The 20,100-nt window shown below is 38.7% G+C and overlaps 1 protein-coding gene across 1 annotated transcript; it reads right to left on the bottom strand.

Annotated features, from left to right (window-relative positions):
- Window positions 1–648: 648 nt before the first annotated feature.
- Window positions 649–19,803, bottom strand: LOC119788171 (spectrin beta chain, non-erythrocytic 1-like; the record flags this gene model as incomplete). The annotated part of the gene is made up of 18 exons (XM_038292340.1): window positions 649–1,613; window positions 1,860–1,902; window positions 8,555–8,728; window positions 10,481–10,731; window positions 10,911–10,974; window positions 11,216–11,298; window positions 11,930–12,126; window positions 12,258–12,342; window positions 12,673–12,811; window positions 13,020–13,264; window positions 14,270–14,420; window positions 15,914–16,137; window positions 16,282–16,486; window positions 16,656–16,780; window positions 17,097–17,387; window positions 18,399–18,488; window positions 18,949–19,173; window positions 19,537–19,803. Coding segments are annotated over 18 exons (3,054 nt in total), but the record flags the coding sequence as incomplete, so codon positions are not given.
- Between the last annotated feature and the right edge of the window lie 297 nt (window positions 19,804–20,100).

The raw sequence follows: 20,100 nt of genomic DNA, 5'->3' as shown, positions 1-20,100 counted from the left end.
TTAACTTACAGGTTCTATGGTGCCTGAACCTCCCTAAAAAATAATTTAATTAAATATCAAACCTCGTCTATCATATTTTAAACTTATAAACTCAGGCTTCCCAATTTACCAACAGGTTCAGTTGTTCTCTGTTTAATCCCTGCATCATTTTAAAGTGTTAACACCAGAATCTGATCAAGTCTTAGGTCTTTTCCAGCATCTAAGTTCTATCATCTGAGCTATCTGATTCAACACCTTCCTCCATTGTTTGAAGACATCACCACCATGATGCTTTCAACACCATGATTTGAATCTGTAAAATCAGACTTCCATGTAGTGCATCAAAAAAGATTCGGTGCTGATGTGTTTAGAAAAGAAAAACAAAAACAAAAAAAGCCAGAGATTCTCGCAAACCTGCAGAATTACCACTGAGGTGAGTAGTGGAAGTCTGGTTAATGTTGCAGTTTGAAGGCTTGTTACTGGACCACCTGCAGAGATGTGAGCCAACTTTATGAAACACCCCAAAACTTATTTCATTAGTGTGACTACAAGTTGTCGAGTTGGTCTTGGTTCAGGAATATCTCAATAGCACCATGTCAGCCTAATGTTCTCCATGCATCTGCAGATATATAGTGTATACATGTCAATGAATAGATATGAAAGTCAGAGTTCATTACACAAGTGTTAATATATTTGAAAATCACAAAGGTAACTACTGCCACGGATAAATTGAGAATACAGCCTGAATAAGATTATATTTTCAACTCACAGATTGTGGAGTTTACATGACCACTACCATAATAATAAAAAAAGGTCTCCTCAGTCAGATCCTTCCCAGTGCATAAAGCATTTAGTTTGCATAACTGCTATTAAACCTGCAGTGTGTGTGCCGTTCTGCACTGCGCCGAATCCTTTACTCATCTCCACAATCTTTACAATGCATTTTACAAAGCTGCTGTAAAACATAATCTATTTCACTCTGCGTCTGTATTTTAGCATTTAGTGCCCTGAACTCAAACAGCACAGTATTACAGTTCAACCATTTTATAAGGCAGATTGATGAAAATACCTTAATGTCCTACATGGCTTTATCAAAGCATGCTGTAACAGAGCACACACACACACACAAAAAAAAAAAACTTAGAAAAGCAAAGTTTTACAAACTATCTTTGGTTGAGTGTGAAGCATTCCTGTGCTTTAATTTACCCACTAAAATTTACTCTAAACACAAAGAAAAATGGACCTTTGTAATCTCACACGCGCATAAATACAGGCAATAGTGATGGCTTTAAACCTAAACAACACTGTTAGTTATTTTTCAGAAAAATCATATAAAAAAACTGATAAAAAGCTTGCTCCGACAGGGCCTCCTCACGCACTGCCTCCTCTTCCCTGGTTGCCTAGGCAACACCGTCTCCAGACGCCTCTCCTTTTTTCATTCACTTCTTCTTGGCAAAGCGGCTAAACTTCTTCTCCTTGTCTTTCTTGGCAGAGCTGGGCTCAGGCAGGGCAGCAGAGGAGGTGGGAGCGGTGGGCAGGCTGTGGGTTTTGGACCCCGAGGGGCCCGGGGCCTCCTCCTCTGTCAGGATCTGAACGGCCTTCTCCATGGCCTGGTTCCAACGCTGGAGCTCCTCCTGGAATTCAACACAAAAAAAAAAAAGCCCACATGGAGTTGGCTTAGAACAGGAAGAAAACCCCCAGAGAGGCGATGTGTGGTTCTATCTCGTAGTTTTATTTGGTCAGCTGAACAAATGGAGATACCCATGTTTGTAACGCTGGGTGAGCTGCACTCAGGGTCACAGACTGTTACTATTTAAACCAGGAAGGCTGACTGCCATGTGATTCGTTAAAAAGACGTCTCTGCAGTTTAAAAAACATACCTCATCTTTACACTGGAACAGATATTCGCTTCCGTCGGCCAGACTGTGAAAGCAAAGAACACATTTAATACAACTGCACATCTACCAAATCACAAAGATTTAATCTTAACACAGCATTCAAATCTCTGGTGAAAAGAGTCACGTCATAATCCTGCTGTAAACTTTACAGCTCCAAGACATAATCTTTTTATGTCTGTCGGGTTTTAACCACAACTCTCCAGTATTTTATTGGGACTTTTATGTGACTGAAGATAAAGTGAGATGGAGGGGAAATGATTCATCTCAACTAATAATCTGTGGATAGTTTTCAGCAAACTTTAAATACTTGAGTAAACCAACAAAGCGATTCTAACAAGATGAAATTCCCTTTAAAAGAGGATGAATATTTTTGTATTTTCCAGGTAAAATTCTGGAGCCACGTCTCTTTAATAAAGCCTTTCTTGAGTTTCTGATTTGTGTAATCTCTTCCTTGGGGAGCCGGTATGGTTGCAGTCCCTCCTTTGAACCAGCTGCTTCGTCAAACTTTATTTGACATTTGATAAAAATCCCTCCAGCTTCCAAATATCACCTGCATGGCACTCAGGAATAAAAGCACCTCAGTCAGAATTCAGTGCAAGTATTTGTTAAATTATTACCTTTAAAGTGTTTTTTTTTCTGGACATATTAACAAGGATCATGTTTAATTTTCCTAAAATGTAATCTCTGCTTTGCGTGACTTGCTCGTCATGGATTTCCTTCATTTATCGGTGCTCAGGTATTCATATCGATGGATCTGGTGATAGCATCACCTGCACTGTTTTGAACATATTCAACCCCAATATCCAACTGTGGAGAAAGCAGTTGTGTCCAACCTTTTTTTACAGCTTTCACTACAAAACCAACCAGCAGTAACTTCACCTGTGCAGCTTATTCTCAGAGGTGTAGCCAGAAAATTTTAATAGGGGTGGCCAGTCAAAAACCACTGTACACTGAGGGGTGGCCAAAAGTGGATAGTCGCCAGAACCTCAGAGTCAATTTACGCTGTTCCAACAGGAACAAACTATACTTTCCTACAGCCTTTGCTAGCAAATACATATTTAAACATACATTCTGTCTAAATAAAAGCTATAGTGGACAAAATGTATTTTCCATTGGCATTACTTACCTACTTTTATACTACTTTTAGCATAAAATGTACTAATATCTACATTAAATTGATTTTTAAGTAATCATTAAAGTAATTATTTATCTATGATTTCACTGAAGACTCCTAAATGACCTGCAGAGACACATTATTTTCTCTTTACCCCATATAAAACAAAGTTTAGTTCTGTAAAGAACATGAATTCTGTATATGTCAACTTTAATGTTTGTATTTTGATGTGCATTATTAACCGCTGCGTTTTTCAAGTAATTGTTAATATAAGAAGAATTAAAATGTTTAATAAGTTGGAACATTCCCCTTGAGAGTATTACTGCTGCCACCCCTACTGCTGGTAGGGGTGGCCAATGATTGGCTAAGGGTGGCCATGGTAACCTCTGGCCCCCATCTAGCTCCACCCCTGCTTATTCTTACAACCTACCTGGTTTGCCTTTCTGTCTAACAGAAGAAACATTTTGATAGATTTTTTTAATTTTTTATTTTCAGTTTTTACATTGATATCCACAGTATGAATTATTTATGACCAAAATCATCTTCTGCCTTTCTTCATGGTGGAAAAGTGAAAGTTTTCTTACAGTTATTTCAACCTTCCCAAGCTGTGAGGGCATCATTTATCTTTAGATCCTCCATCAGCTGCTAAAAGGAACCCAGAGTTGTTGAGTGATACCACAGAGCGGCGGTAGAATTAATCAAACCTCCCAGCTGTCTTTAGCTGATGCTTTATTTAAGGCTAATCAGTGGAAGACCAGAAATCATACATTTTATCATCCTGTCACTTTTTTTTAATGAAGAGAAATGAGACAATAGATTTTTTTTACTGTATTAATCTCTTAACTGGTTTCAGATTAGTCTACTTAGACCTGTATTTTAATTCATTTATACTGGGCAGATTTTTATGGAGGACCAACTCTGCCATATTTAAAAATCAATACACAAATAAATACATGCTCAATAAATAAATAAGCATACAATTAATTGCCATTAAAAATACAATAAACAAATAAATGTAAGTAGAAATTAAATTATACAGTGAGACATAAATGTATATAACTCTTAATTAGCTTCTTTATTTATTTGCCTTTGTAATATTTACCTTATTTATTTTTTGTCTTTATTTTTTAACTAGTTATATTTTTAAGTATTTATTTATGTGCATGTTATAATATTTTTGTCTGTTTTATTCTTCCTTTGTATTTTTTTACCCTAGTTATTTCTTCGCCGCTATTTATTTCTGTCTGCCCTTTTTACATTTACATTTATTGGGCATTTATTTATTTATGTATTTATTTTTAAATATGGCAGAACTGGTCCTCCATAGATTTTAGGTTTGTCTCAATATAGTGGGTTTTGTTAATACATTGTGATAAAAATATGCTCTTATTGGAAATTCACAATTTTTATCCTTTTTCTAATTTCTCAGGTAGGAACAAATTTTACGAGTTCTCCAGAGTATACGTAGGAGTTTTGCACAATCATTCTGGATTAATTGGATTAACTGTGATAAATAGTTTATTGAAATAATAATCAACTAATTTAGTGATCATTTAATCAATAACTGGAGTATTGTGACTTTAAAATATGCCTTTAGCTGACAGAGCACCCGTCTTAGAGCAGTAATTATACCAAGATTGTAAAAAAAAAATGTGAATATTTTGCATTTAAGATTTTTTTTTAAACTCTGTCTGTCAATATGCTCTATCCAGAACTCCACAAGTGGAAAAATTTTAGTTTCATTTGGTTTGATTTCGTAAAAAAGTCTTCTTTAAGGAATCATTGGCTATCCGATTATTACTTGATTCTTGATTGAAAAAATAATCGACAGATTGATCGATTTGCAAACTAATAATTAGTTGCAGCTCTACTTAGAAGCAATTAGTCAATACTTGCAGCTAATAGGTAGGTGTGCAGAAGACACTGCTTTAATTTTTTATGATTACATCAAAAAAGAGAAAAGTCAAAGATTAAGCTACTATTGAAATCACACCTGGAACAGAAAATGGAGGGAAAGTTCAGCAAAACACCTCTAATGGTAAGACTTGCAGTCATTTCACTCCATTGCAGCTCACTGGTTTTATTGTTACACTAAATGCTTAATGTTTGGGGTTTAAAGTTTTTCTTTAGAGTTTTCCCATCAACATTTTATATATATGTTTAAGGGTTGTTAGAGAGATGGAGAGTATGATGAATGGATGGAGGACATGTTATACAGAACATGTTAGTGAAGGGTCCAGCAACACTGATGTGTCAGCATCATAGAGCAGAACCCTGACGGTGCGCGTATCATTACAGGACGTGACCAATACAGGAGCTTCTAATTGACTGAAGCACTAAAATGTGTATATATATGTCTCTGTATCTGCAGAAAAAAAAAATGTCTGGTCTTTCGCTGTTCATCATCAAAATGATGAAGAGTTATGAAGTTTATTTCAAACAGGGTCTTAGTTTACGGTTTTTATTGTACTTATTGTTTCACATATTATTTTTGAAATATTGTCTGCAAGCATCCTCATTTCCATGTTCACTTTATGATATCAGATATTTTCAATTTAAATGTAGATATGACATAATACAATGTAATCTACAATAAGTTATTACCATAGAAAGTCCAGAATTGTTCAAAAATAGTGAAAGAACCCCAATTTAGCACAGATATGGTGCACACTCTTAGTGTCTGCAATGGCGATGCTGGGAAAACACCCCCACCCTCCTTTCTGCACAGCTTGTTTTTAGATATTAAAACTTCTTTTGCTCACAACTGATTGTTTGATTACTAATGATGCACCAGTTGAGTTTCCCCATTAATCTTGTAAGATTTTTTTAGATCTTTCCAATATTTTCACCCATAGATGGAGATGGAAAATGTTGGAGATAAGGTGATTGATGTATTCATGATTTGCTCCAAGAATTTTAAAGAGTAAATTTATTTGTAATCTTGCTGTGAATTAAATGAGTAGAAAGGCAAGTAAAGCATGTTTAAAACATGTAACGCTCCAGGCTGATGGATGAGCCTGATAAACAAGTCTAACAGATGAAGGGAGACAGTGAAGGAGAGAAATCAATGTTTTAACATCACTAAAGCTATAACAGTGCTGTGAAAAGCTTCCTCCCTTACAGGTTTATTCTGGTTTTGCTTTTTGCCAAACTTAAAGGTATAGAGGAGGATGTTTGTTTTTTGTTTTTTTCTGTGTCTAAATAAGTGGTCTTCCTAATTGTCAATCATTCTGGTGATATATTTATGTAAGGCCGTCCTACGTGCTTGTTCCCATTTTCACTTACCGGTGGTGATTGATTGATTTTATTATTACAGACTCAAGGTCCAATATACATTAAAAGAAAACAGATACACTAAGAATAAAAATAAGTTTGTCTGACATTGAGGAAAATTTGCAATTCTTCTTTTGGAAAGTAAGCTTGTATGAGCGATGCAAACAGCGAAGCAAACAGAGCATCAACGAGGAGAAATGGGCTCCTGCACGTGTTTAATATGCATTCCCACTCGAGAGTGGAGTGGAGTAGGCGGGTCTTTTCAAAAATTTGCGAAAATCATCCACTATACCTTTAAAGGCTTCATATCCTCAAATAATTGTGACAGATTACCTCGGTAAATGCAGAATTTACTTTTCAACTGATTATCCCATTAATGGCAAAAAGCTGTCCAAACTGACCTGGGCCTACAGTATGCGTAAAAGCAGATAGCTCATATCGCCGCCTTGGCAAACATTTTGATAATGAACTGGAGATTAGTTTTTAATTTCATTTTGAAGGAAGTTTAGTTCAATAATAATAACTGAACTTTATTGATCTCACATTCTGCATTTAACCCATCCCCTTGGGCTGCCATCATGGGGCGCCCGGGGACCAGTGTGGGGTTAAAGGTCTTGCTCAGAGAGCCAGAGTTGCAGTCTGTGGGAGTGGGGCTCGAACTCAGAACCTCAAAGCTCTATGCCCTAACCACTAGGCCGCCACTCCACAGCCACCAGTTCAATCTTCTTTATAGAACTTTTGGGATTTAAACACTTTGCAATTTTTTTAAACATGTAACCTGTTAAAGTTTAAAAGTTAAGGCCATTGCATCTAAATGAGTTTGTAATTTTGACTAGGCCACTTCAAAGGGTTCTATTTTTACAATTTAGATAAAACTGCTGAATTTGTTCAGCTCATTGTCCTGCAGAATAATCTGGGTTTGAACATATGCTGACAAACTGATAAGATGTTTACTGTAAATAATTCAGTAACAGGACAAGGTTACATATTCAGTTGTTTTCAACATTGTACTCATGTCTCACCAGTCCACAGATTTCCAAAAGCCGAAGTGTTTAGTTTGAAACTCGTCATTTTTGAATCATTCAACCTCTTCTTTATTCTTAAACTACAAACTCTGACCTTCAGTGAGGCTTGGTGTGCTTTAGATTTTCAGATTTCTTCTGCGACCACCTGGTTGAGTCATTAACGCCCTGCAGGAATAAAGTCTTCCTCTTCTGGGACGGTTCCCCGCAGGTCCGTGTTTTTCTCCATTAGGCTTTACTGAACTTCTTTTTCTAGCTAATAAACGTCAAAATTCTTTAGTTTTAATCTTTCATTTGATCAGGGTATCACACGCTGTGTTTTTTAGATCTTTTAGATCTTGATTTGCTGATTCATTAATCAGGCCTGGATGAAGATGATGAAACTTTATTCATCTTTCAAAAACTTTAACTAATCTCAGTTAAAGGTAAAGTGGAGGATTTTCATGAATTTTTGAAAAGACCCATGTGCACGAGCCCATTTCCCCTCATGCATGCTCTGTTGAAAAGTTGCTCTTTGCATCGCTATTATAAGCTTACTTTCCAAAAGAACATTTGCAATTTTTGTAAGACTCAGCACCAATAAGTGAAAATGGAGACGAGCACGTAGGATGGCCTTATGTAAACATATCACAAGAATAATTGAAAATTAGGAGGACCACTTATTTTGATGATCCATGCGGAAAAAGAACACCCTCCACTATACCTTTAAGTCATCATTTAACAAAGTGAGAAATTCATTTCTACTTTTCAGGCTGGTTCGGACAGCTTGATTCCAATAAAAGCAGATATTATAGATCCGATTTCTTGTCTAACTTACATTAATGAGAGACAGTTGGTAAGGAGTTAAAACAAAAACTTTTTCACAGCACTGTATACACTAGGGCTGATCTGTTGATGTGAGCAATTTGAAAAAAGTGGAGTGGAGTCACACAGAGTTAAAGTTTAGGATTGTTTCTCAGCGGGAAGCTGAAGGGTAGAGGCAATGACTCTCTGCAGTCACTGAATGTCTCTGCTGGTAGCTTCAGAAACATCTGAAAAATGTGAAATCCTTAAAAGCTGCCATGGCTGTCATTGTTCAATAACCTTTCTTCACATGGGGCTTCAATTTTCTCCTTAGAAAAAAAAGAAAGGTGTGTTGGAGGACTTTAGACAAGATAACAATGATATGTGACAAGTATAAGCAAATCCAAACCCATCTGAAGAAAGTGAAATGCATTGAGTTGACTAAAAACCATTTATCGCAACCTGGAGGTCGACTTGATTCTTACCGCAGCTTGGCAACATTCTTCTTTTTCTTATAGCTAGGGAGGATCTCCCAGGTGGCGTTGCTTAGGGGTAGGGGGTCTTCACCGTGATAAGTCGTTCCATGACCAAAGCTTTTGGAGTCCTTATACGCCGACAGCTGACCTGGCCTCAGCACACAGTACAAGTTGTTCCATGTCCTGGGTGTGAAGACACAAAGGCAGAACAGATGAAGATCCGGACAGTTTTTTCTCTGATGTTTAACTTCAAAAAGTTGCTCATTATAGTTTTCTCCTTTGTCTAAAAGTTGTGAACCTAGATAAAGGCATGTAGATGTTTAACGACATCCTTAAATCTTCAGCAGTGAACTGAAAATGTATTTAGTTTTATTAACATTTATGACACCAGGCTGCAGGAAGTTATAACCGAACATCGTTCCTCTAACGTGCAGCAAGTGACTTTATCTTCTGTTCAGCATTCTCAGGTAATATGCAAACTTTCACTGAAGTGTTTTTAGCATAACAGGGAGTCATTTTTGTGATTGATGGCAGTTTATTTGTGGAAAGCATTCATTATTCATGCATTCATATTCATTGATAATTGTGAGTCTCGCTGTGACACCAAATAATTGGATGCTGGGTTCACGCCTAATGAGGGATAAACAGATATTTACATAGCAGCCCTTTTGAAAATGATATAAAAAGACGCTAACATCCCCAAATGTTTCATGCTACGTATCCCTTTAAATTACTTTGCTCTTCCTCTACATAGTTGGTATGTTTCAATACCAATTATCTGATGAAATGCACAGTTCCAGTTAGACGAATACACTCATCGTTGCCATGAATCCCCTATCTTGGGCCTTTTAATGGTGCCTTTGCTATGTTCTTTTTAGCAGAGTGGGATGGTTATATAACATACAACTTTAATGATTGTTAAAAGCAAGAATATGAAGCAAAACGTTTAATTTACGACCAGCTTTTTCTAATCCACATTTGGTTCTAATTGTCCATACAGGGTAAACTTTTTTGGTTGCTGTTTGCAAACTTCTAGAAAAGTCTTGGTTGGATTTTTGAAACCCCTTCTTATCAGAAATTGTAGATTTTATTAAAGTTGGTTTGTTTAATGCAGAGGACTAAGCTGTGAAGCGTGATCCATATATTCTGTAGTTGGGAGTTTGGGGATCATTATTCTATCAAAACATGCAGATCTGAGTTTCAGCCATTTAGCTTGTGATTGAAGATGAAAAATTTGGAAGTTATCTATATTAATTCATCCCCTTTTCAACATGCACTAGGTGAGCAAAAACAGGCTCCCAGCATGATGCAGCCACCACTGTGCTTAAAAGCTGTTGGAGAGCTGAGGTGTAAGACCCTGCAATGACTCCTGTAATACTTCTTTATTGGTTGTCTCTCTTTAAAAAAAATTTTTTTTGTTTGTCATTCAGTCCAGTTTGCTTGCGTTGTTGGTCGTGTTCTTGTTAATTAGTTTTAGGTTCATGCCAGGTTTGAGCCTAAGGGGATACTGCGTCATTCCTGAACATCCTGAGCAGTTTTCTTCAAGCTGAGAGGGAGAGATTTGCTCTAAAAAAAATGTTACTAATTAGTTTTATAGCTTATAGTATATATATATATAGTTATCTAAAACTAAAATTAAAACTAGTTGAAAGTTGGAAAAGATAAAGCTAGTGGACTGCAGCCTTGAATATACCAACTTCAGATGTATATAACAACTTATGCCACACATAAGTGGGGGTGTGTGTGTTTGTAATTATTCAGGTCAGTGTGGTTCGGTGTGGACTAATAAAATCTCCAAAAATTATCATTTATGTTGATAAGGGAATGTAAACTTCTCACATAAGTCAGATAGTGGAGATCCTAAAACATGCATAAGCACACACTAATCACTGCACACTGAGTAGAGGCATGGTGGATTTTTCTGCTGTCACCGACCTGTTAGATGCCTTCTTTCCAGAACCCTCTACATCATGTTTGCGGCACAGCATTCCCTCCTGCAGCACCATCTGAGTCCTTTGGGTCTCTGATGGCAAGGTGGCCGCCTTCTCTGGTTCTTTAGGAGTCACAATGGAGACAGAGGGCTCCAGCTCCAGAGAAGCACTCTCTCTAATCTCTGACACGATAGGCACCGTGGAGTCACCAGCAGTCCCATCCATCTGACCTGAACTGGGCTCCATCGCGCCGGACTGGGGCAAAAAAAATGTAAAAATTCATCATTCTTAATTTTTTTTAAATTTTATACAATAGGGTGGGTATAGGTACAAAGGAACATGTTTGAAATAGACATCATTAAAGGTGAATGAGATGCTTTCAATCTCCTAAATCTGGCCTTGGAAAAACAAAAAGCAGTGGTTTAGCTACTAACCAGGGTCTGTTCCTCAATAGTGTGGAGTTGCGAAGATTCTTCTACAAAGCCTGTGTCTTCTCTCCTAAGCAAAAACACACAAAAAAACAGAAGACAAAGAGAGACACTGTGTTCTTATTAACAGTTTAAACACATTTATCTGGATCTCCCAGAAAGAATAAACCCAAAGATGAACTTTTCTTGATGATTCTGGGCTCCTTCGCTCTATCAGTTCTCATTTTTCACTTACAGGTCGTGTCATAAATAAATATTAGTATTTTTGGAGTGTTTATTTGCTCTCCAAGTGTCTAAACATGTGTCTTTACCTGCTCTCTCTATCTGAGCGCTGCTCATCTTTAATGAACTGCTCTATCTCCTGTTGCTGCTTCCTCAGCTCCAACAACTCCAGCTGCAACACAAAAACCTGTAGTTATTTCTATGGCCAACACATTTGTTAACAACTCAAAACATGTTTATTAAAAAAAGGACATGATGTTTTTCTTGGTTCTCGTAAGATCACTTATTCAGGATTCCAACCATGAAAGTCTAAAAAATTTTGATTTTACTACTACAATAAACTCTAGAAAGATGACTTTACAAATAGTTGAGACACTGTTGAATATATCCCGGGCTTTTCAACTGCAGGGTAAATCAGTCAGCATTTCCATAGAGTAGAGTGGCTGTGTGTTTCCTGGATGGGCCGCCTTTTACAGCTGCTTTTTGTATCTCTGCTTCTGTCTCCTTGAACCCCAGTCGGCCTCAGCAGATGGCCGCTCACACTGAGCCTGGTTCTGCTGGAGGTTTCTTCCTGTTAAAAGTGAGTTTTTCCTCTCCACTGTCGCTACAAGCATGCTTAATGTGAGGGATTGCATTCGAGTCAATGAGTCGATGCAATCAGCTGGTTTTCCTTAGATAGAAAACTTTGAATCAATTTGACTGGATGATCTGGTGAACTGTGAAGTGCTTTGAGATGACGTGTTACAAATTGGTGCTATAGAAATAAACTGAATTGAATTGGGTAGGTGTAGAATGCTCTGTACCGTAGTGAGGCGTTCCAGCGCTGAGAAGCGTTCCTCCCATGTGGCAGTGGATTTCTCAAAGGCTTCATGCCTCTTGAGGAGCTTCTCCACCTCGTCCACCGTCTGACCCAGATCCCTGCTGGTCACGTAGGGCTCCTGAGCGATCAGCCAGGCCTCGGCCACCGAAGCGTCCCTTGCAAACTGACAAACCTCCAGCACTGAAAGCAGCAAAGGCAGATGATCATGAGAGCTTATATGGGGTATTTTTGAAGAGGGAGAAACTCCTGCTGTTCCATCATATAGTCTGGGATCAGGGGTGAGGGGGGGGGGGGGGGGTTACATTACTCACAGAGGCGGAGCCAGTCCCATCTGTCGTCCCATTTGAACATCATTTCCTGCCTTTTTTCCATCAGCTGTACCAGCTTCTCTTTGACCTGACAGAAACGTTATGCCGTCACCGTCACATTTTATTTATATAAAAAGAAAAACTCATTATAATATTTTCTATTATACTCCAAGATTTAGCATTGTGAAGTAATTAACTGAACCCTCAGTTCGGGTAAGGGTCAATTGCTTATTTGAAATCTGTTTGCTTTTATCCATTTCTAATTAGTGTTTGCTTTCCTGACTTCCCTGATGAATGTTAAAATTTAACTTTTTGTTTTGAAGGCAGCCCAGTTGGTTAGGGAACAATTGCTCCAAGAAAAGCAATTAGATCAAAAGCACAGGCAGAAAAGGAGCCTCCTTTAGGTGCTTCTTCTTACCTCAGCAGAGTCGCGGTGTTTGCGATTCAACATAGACTTGCCGAGGTCTATGCAGTCGGTGAACTTGGCTCCTCTGGTTTCAATTTCTGAACGGATTCCCTGGTGGTACTTCTGCAGCAGCTCCACAGAGGAGACATCCCTGATGAGGGAGAGGATTAAAAGCAGAAACAGGACCAATAATACACTTTAATTGCTAAAATGAACGGGAAAAATCAGGGTTTCTAATTTAGAATTACAATTAAAGCTAAAATAAATTAAAGCTAAAAAAAAATACCTATAAAAGTACCATAAATGTCAAAACCTCCACTAAAAAAATTCCACTTTTTGTTTGTTAGAAGGCTGCACACCTGGGTTTCTCCTGAGTCTCTATCTGCTGAATGATGCTTTCCATCCAGGCCATCAAGTCTCGCACCATACTGAAGAAGCGGAACTTCTCGGCTGTGTCCACCAGCTGCGACCGCCGGCCATCCGACGCATCCAGCAGGCCCTTCCAGGCTTCAACAACCTCCCTCTCCATGGCCTGGATGGCGTCCTGCTTGTCCCCTGCGTACTGAGCTCTAAGTCTCAAGGCTGTCTCCTGGAACTGTTGAACCTGGAGGAAGGACATAGCAATTAAGAAATGTCATTTTAATGAGTCATTATAATGCAGTTTTAATGTGTTTTTCTTTTCCTCAAAGATAGAGTCAATGAGAAGTTTACGTCCAGTCATCATGGGCATCATTATCATATTAATCTATGGCTTTTGGGAATATCTCAACCTTCAAGTCATTTTAGATTTGGCTGAACAAGTTTGAATTTGTTGTGTGTTTTTACTTTTGGCAGGGTGAAAATTATACATTCATACTAACATAAAAACAAAAAGTAAAACAAACAAAAAATATCCAATTTGGATGAATGTCCGTTACCAGATTGCATAAAAACCAAAAACTTTTTGTAACCATCAACCATCAGAGATGTTAGCTCAACTAAATAGATTGGTTTTGTGCTACAGGACAGGCTAATTGCAGCAGGACCGAGGTCTGGGTCATCCCAGAATCTTAATGTTAGGCTGATTTCTCTATTCTAAAAGCAGTTCAGATGTGTGTCTGATCATTATCATGCCTAAGCTTTTACCATCTCACCACAATCAGCTTCTGCAAAAAGACAATAAGTTAAAATGATCAGTTGTCGTCCTAAATTGGTGTGGAGGATTTAAGGGGAGGCTTTTCCTAAAGTAAAAACACTGTTGTTACACGGTGGTGGCAGCATTGTCCTCTGGAGCTTCTGTATGAAACGATCAAGAAAGGCAATATTTAGAATGCCTTTATCTTTATAGTTATTCATCATTAGCTTTTATGGATGATTATGGTTTTTAAAGGTTTGTCATTAAAATTTAAACCAAGAAAATAAAATCTAATCATCTTGACATTATTCCTTGAACAAAAGAGCTCTAGTCCCAAACTTCACAAAAAGTTATTGAGCCCCAGTAGTCACTTTGTGTGGTTTCTAATCTTCCACAGTTCATTGCAGCAGTCTGGATACAAATCATCAAAGTGTACCTTTTGGTCGTTGCCTGCTGTTTCCCTCAGTGTTAAAGAGACGATCCCTTGTGTTATACCTGTTTGCCCAGGGCGGTGATGTCTCTCTCAAAGGCGGCGTGCATTCTGTGAAAGGACTCAGCTTTGCTGAAATCCTCCCCCACATCCTCAGGCAGCTCTTTCTGCTTCTCATGAATCTGTGTCACCAACTCTTTTCCATCATCAAAGTACCTGCAAAAAGTTTGGACCTTTAGTGTCAGTGCATTCATCATGAGCACCACATCTATGAGATGCAGGCAGCATGTCAGATATACAGTAGGGTGCCATCACATGCAGATGGTTTCAGTTTGATTTCATTCATCTTAGGGTGCCTTGCAATATTTATATTAGATTTGATTACAAGCAAAACTTCAAATAATTTCATTGAATGGATCAGAGAGACTTGTGGAGAGAGTTGTGGAAGAAAAAAAGGTGTTTATGCAGAATATCTTTGCTATTTTAATAGTTTTAATTTATGAATTAATTGAACTAATTAGATTAACTTTGACTAGGCCAGTCAAACACATGATGTGTTTTGATCTAAATGACATATTTGCAGGTCTGGCTTGCTTTGTGTCTGTTAGGAATCCAGTTTGTGTGGGTTGTGTTGTTTGTTTGTTTTCCCTCCACCACCAGGTGGCGCCTGGTTCTCGTTGGCCTCCTCAAACACCTGCGGATGGTTGCCTCATTACCGGAGGACTCTTAAGCTGCTGACTGCCACTACCTCGTCGCCAGAGTGTTTGCCAGTTTTGGGTACTCTAGCCAAGCTGAGTTTTGCTGAGTCAAACTGAGTTTTGTCACCTGAGTCTTAACCTTGTTGTTTTTTTGTCTTTGCCTCTCGGCAGGAAGACATCCTGCAAACTGGATGTTTTGGACCTTCTTTTCCCTGGAAGGATTCTCTGAGCGTCAGACTGAGCTGAGGATTCAAACTGATGGTTTGGATCTACTTTTCCCCAAGGATTGTTTGGGCTTCTGTCTGAGCAGGGGATTCAACTCCACAAGAAACTGTTCAAGTACCGCAGGAAATCTAAGTGGCAGTCAGCTCCTCCGTTCCTCAAGGAAACACCTCAACCTAGGGTAAACCCTGTCCGCCCTCCAACGAACAAGTCTATTACTGGAACAACCCACACCGACTGGAATCAACGAAAGACACCTTTTTCTGGAAACGTGAGTCCTGTTGCCTTTATTCCCTTCTTCAAATCAAAGACACAAATTTCCCACTAAGCCTGAACTAACCGCAGAATCTTCCCCTTTACTTTTCAGTCCGTGTTCTGTTCAGAGCAGCACTGGACTCCTCTCTACCAACTCACAATAAACCTGTTAAACCTTCCCCTGGTCTCTCTGTTTGGTTTTCTGCATGTGGGTCAGATCTCTGGATAAAACCATGACAGTGTCATTCTTACATTGCCCCTTTCTAACGTGTTGCATTCGGTGAAAAACAGTGCACCTTCTGTGTCCAGTTAGCCTTATTTTCCCTAAATCGCTGTGACAAACATCTGAAAGAAATTTCTAAGTACAAAGTATTCTTATTTCTATAAGGAGGTTCACAACCATAAATCATTTTGCTACGACATAACAGTTATGCACCGCTTTATGTTGGTCTGTAGCATAAAAACACAAAATAAACTGGGAGTTGTGGTTGTGACGTGTTAGAAGAATGTGTCTGCACATTTTTTTCCACATACTTGAGCAGGTCATAAGACGCCGTGAGGAGCTGGGAGCGGGTGTCGATGAGCTCCAGCAGATCAGCCCAGCTCTCGTTAATGCCGTCCTTCCACTCTGCCAGGGTGGCTGCCTCGCTGTGGCCCGTTTCAATCAGCTCATCTATGGTCTGGTTGACCATGTTCACCCGATCCTGACCTATCATCCCTGTCTCCCGTGCAAACTCTCTGAATTTATCCCTCAGGAGCTGAGAAGCAAAAAGAAACTAATATCTCTCATTTAATTATAACAGCATGGAGATTTCTTATTGTTCTTCTTGAAGAGAGAGAGACGGTGACGTTTAATATTTAAGGTGAGCAAACCCTAAAGTTATTTTTGTGATTTATGATACCGTGACGTGGTCCAGGTCTTGACCCATCTCCTGCGAGGACGCCGCCACGTCCCTCTCAGCAATCCAATGTTCCAGGTCCTCTACTTCTCGGCTTAGTAAAAAGTGATGGAAGGTGTGCTTCAGTTTCAACCTGCGGTCTTCTGCCAGCTCCTTCAGGCCGGCGTACTGCTTATCTACCTGTCCCTGCCGCCTTATGACCTCCTCACTGAAAAATACGCCATGAAATGAAAGCAGTGAAATGTTAGAGAAACTAAAAACCAGGTCTGACAGTTTGATTAAGTCTAAATGAGATACACATTTACACGCTTGCCATTCCTGCAAGCCTAAAACCACAACTGAGTAAATTAGGGTCGCTATAGAGTTCAAAAACGAACCCATGAGGATGTTCCTCTGCAAACATCTTTTGAGCACGGTCAGAGAGCTTCTGAATGGAATAAGCATAGACAGCCTGTTTCAGGATCATGTGGCGGTTCAGCATCAGCATGGCGGTCTGCTCATCCTGGAGGACAAGAAAAAAGCAAGAAGATGGTGAGGAAAGACGGGAGCGGAGTGCACCCATCAAAGCAAAACAAATTACTTCAAAATTATCTCTCCATGGAGGGTGCCACTTAAAGAAGCAGATTCTCTTAATTGAAGAGAACCCAAACCATGTAATCATGCTGATAAATTCATTACTTGGTATGTGAACAGGCTGATATGCCTTTACTTTGATTAGGATAATAAGATCTGATTTTTAAATATGTTAAAAAGCTTCCTTGAGTTAATCAGGCCATTTTATTGGCTCTTACACACACAGCATGTCCTCCTTTCCTAACCTTAGCCTTTTCATCAGCAATCATGTAGAGCTCCTGCTCTCCGATCCACGCCTCAGCCTCATCAGCATCATTGAAATACTGCTGGGCCAAGTTGGAGCTGCTCAGCCTCTCCCGTCGTTTGGCCATCTCATCCTGCAGCCGAGCCCACGCCTGCTCCAGCTCCTGCATCTGATCCCTGATTCGCTCCGCCTCCGGCCTATCCTCTGTGCTGGCAGCGGCCGCCATCCTTCTACCTCGCTCCAACACTTCGTCCACACGGGGCTGATGGCCCTCGACCTCCTTCTGCAACGTCTAAAGGAAGAAATTTGGGGACAGTAGATGTATCTCATTACACTGGTTAATAATACAGGTAATTTATAAAGATATATATAAAGAAAGAAACTGACATGTCAGTGGAACCAAAATAATTGAAATTTAGTAACTTTTGGCATCTGAAATAAGAATTGTGGTGTTTATATTTTATTAACAGAGAATTCATTCTCATGTCCTTCCTAACACTGCAAAAAAGATCTGGAAATAAGTAAAAAATGTTATTAAAAAAATTAAAAATCAAGTTTACTCTTAATTTGAACAGCTAAATAAGTTGATTTATCAATGGGATGAGTATTTTCACTCTTAAAATCAGATAATGTGATAATATTCACTTAAAATTAAAAAAATGCAATTTTTTTTTCTCATTTTACATGTAAATTCTCTTTTTCCATTGTTAAATTTGTCACTTACCTCCTCACTTCAAGAAAAACTTTTCTTTATTTAGATTTACATTTTTTGCAGTGAATAAATTGGGGTTCTGATTACTTTGGCAGAAATACTTGTAGTATATTTAAATCACACTGTTAAATCCATTTGTTAGTAAGTTGGTGATAAAATGAGTCATTTTGAATTTATAATAATAATAATGATAATATAAAATTGCGCAAGCTGGTCTTTATTGTTAAAATGGGCAACTCTTGGTTGGCCTTTCCTAATTGTGTGCGTTAGATGTTATTATTTTTCTCCACCACTTCAGAACTAAAACTTAACAGGAATCTTGACAATTGTTATAGTTGTTTTTTGTTTTTTTAAGGTATTGCAGTTCTAAGTATATATATGCAGCAGGAACAAGAGAAAAATGTCCTTTTGGGATTATACAAGCTGCTAAACTCTGGTCTGGAACATCAAATTCTCTAGGATGTGTTAAAGTGTTTGGTCTTTAGGTGACAAAATAACTTTCAACGTATTGTCTTTATATTAAGACTTTAAGAATTAGCATTGATATGTTGTAGTTTAGAGCACAGAGATTGCTGACAGACAGATCCTTACCTGGTTCTTTTTTAACAGCATCTGCACACTTTGAAGGTTGTTTCCGTGCTCCTGTGACATTGCCAGAGGCATCCTCTCCTCAACCCAGAGCTGAAAGACAAAGAAAGAACAAAAAAATGACAAGAGTATAAAAAAGTCAAATTAGAAAAATTGCTTCATAGCTCTGATCTGCACCAAATATATATCTATAAAAAAACTTTCTTAAACAGATTTATTGCTCCTTCACAAAGTAAATCAGATTAAGACAATAAAAAAGAAGACAGCAGATTTAAAAAGGATTTCTTAAAGATTGATGGTGAAAAACCTTTTTGAAATGTCTTAAAATGAAAGAAAAAAAGCAAACCAAAGTACCATCATTTAAAGAAATGTTATTCAGACAAGGTTCCTTATATGTTTATGTGATGAGACCATCTGGATGCATGCAAACGGCACGCAGGGTCCTGACCTGTAAGATCTGATCCCCTTCACTCCAACTCTGCGCTATTAACCATTATATAAAAGCGGGGAGCTCTGACTCTTTCATTCCCTCCTGAATGATGTCCATACTTACAAGCTCATCAGCCAGGTCTCTGTAGAACTGATGGACAGCCTTGGCAGCCTCCAGCTTGCCACGGCGCTGGGACAGCGGCGTGAGGAGCTGCTGGAACTCACTCTGCAGGGCTTGCTGCTCAGCCTCCAGCTCTGGCTGGTCCTCCCTGGGTCCCCCGTGCTTCCTGACAGCCTCTTGGAGCTCTTCCAGCTCTCGTGCCCGGTCACGAACCTGGTTCTCCGTCATCTGGCATGGGAGAAGGGGGTGGAAAGGAAAAAATAAATAGCTTTTCAACAGCCTCATCAGGATGCAGCGGCAGGTAAGTGCTGCCTATTAAGCATGAAACTATGCTTACCCACAGGATTTCTGAGCTCCTATAAAAGTTCTTCTATTTATTTATTATAAGTTGTGTTTAAGGTCACTTATACATTTTTATTTCTATTCTAACAATGAGGAATAAAATATGAATTCAATTAAAGCAGATTCTATGAAGCAATGACTGGACGGTGTTTATTCACCTGGTGGGATTTTAAACCAGACATGCTGATAGAAAGAACAGAAAAACAAAAAAATGAAGGATATACTCCATATTCTTATAAACATACAGACCTGGTGCTTTTTGAGCAGGATGTTGGCGTTTGTAAGATCCTTCACATCCTCATCTCCGCTCTGTAACTGCTGCTGAAGCTCAGCCAACCACTTCTTCATATCAGCCAGGCTTTGGTCGAAAAGCTCAGAGCGATTGGCGTCGAACAACAGCCGGTCCTTCTCCTGAGTCGTGGACTCCAATTTTTCCCAGAGCTCATGAAGCTGGGCCAGGCGCTCCTTCACTATTGGCTCAAACTCAGGCTTGGATTCCATGAGCTCCTGGCCCTCCTGAAACAACAACAAAATAAAAACAATAAGTTTGCTTTTACAGTTACCTATAGTTAAAAACCATTACATGCTTTTAGATTGAAAAACATTTTTATGATTATTGAGCCTTAAAAGTGCAAGACTTTAGTGATAATAAACAAGATACAATAAATTAAATCTTCAATTAAGTCTAGCATGAGACAAGAAGGTAAGTAGAGTAGCATGCTTTACATGGCAATAATAATAAATACATCAAATATACCCATGGTATAAAAAAACACAATAAAAGCAATGAAGACCAAAGTCCAACTAAAAGCC

The sequence above is a fragment of the Cyprinodon tularosa genome, unplaced genomic scaffold (genome assembly GCF_016077235.1).
Source record: "Cyprinodon tularosa strain WSP-4 unplaced genomic scaffold, ASM1607723v1 ctg310, whole genome shotgun sequence".
Classification (NCBI taxonomy): domain Eukaryota; kingdom Metazoa; phylum Chordata; class Actinopteri; order Cyprinodontiformes; family Cyprinodontidae; genus Cyprinodon; species Cyprinodon tularosa.
Note: the sequence above shows the minus strand (reverse complement) of the source record. Positions and strands in the feature narration are given on the sequence as shown.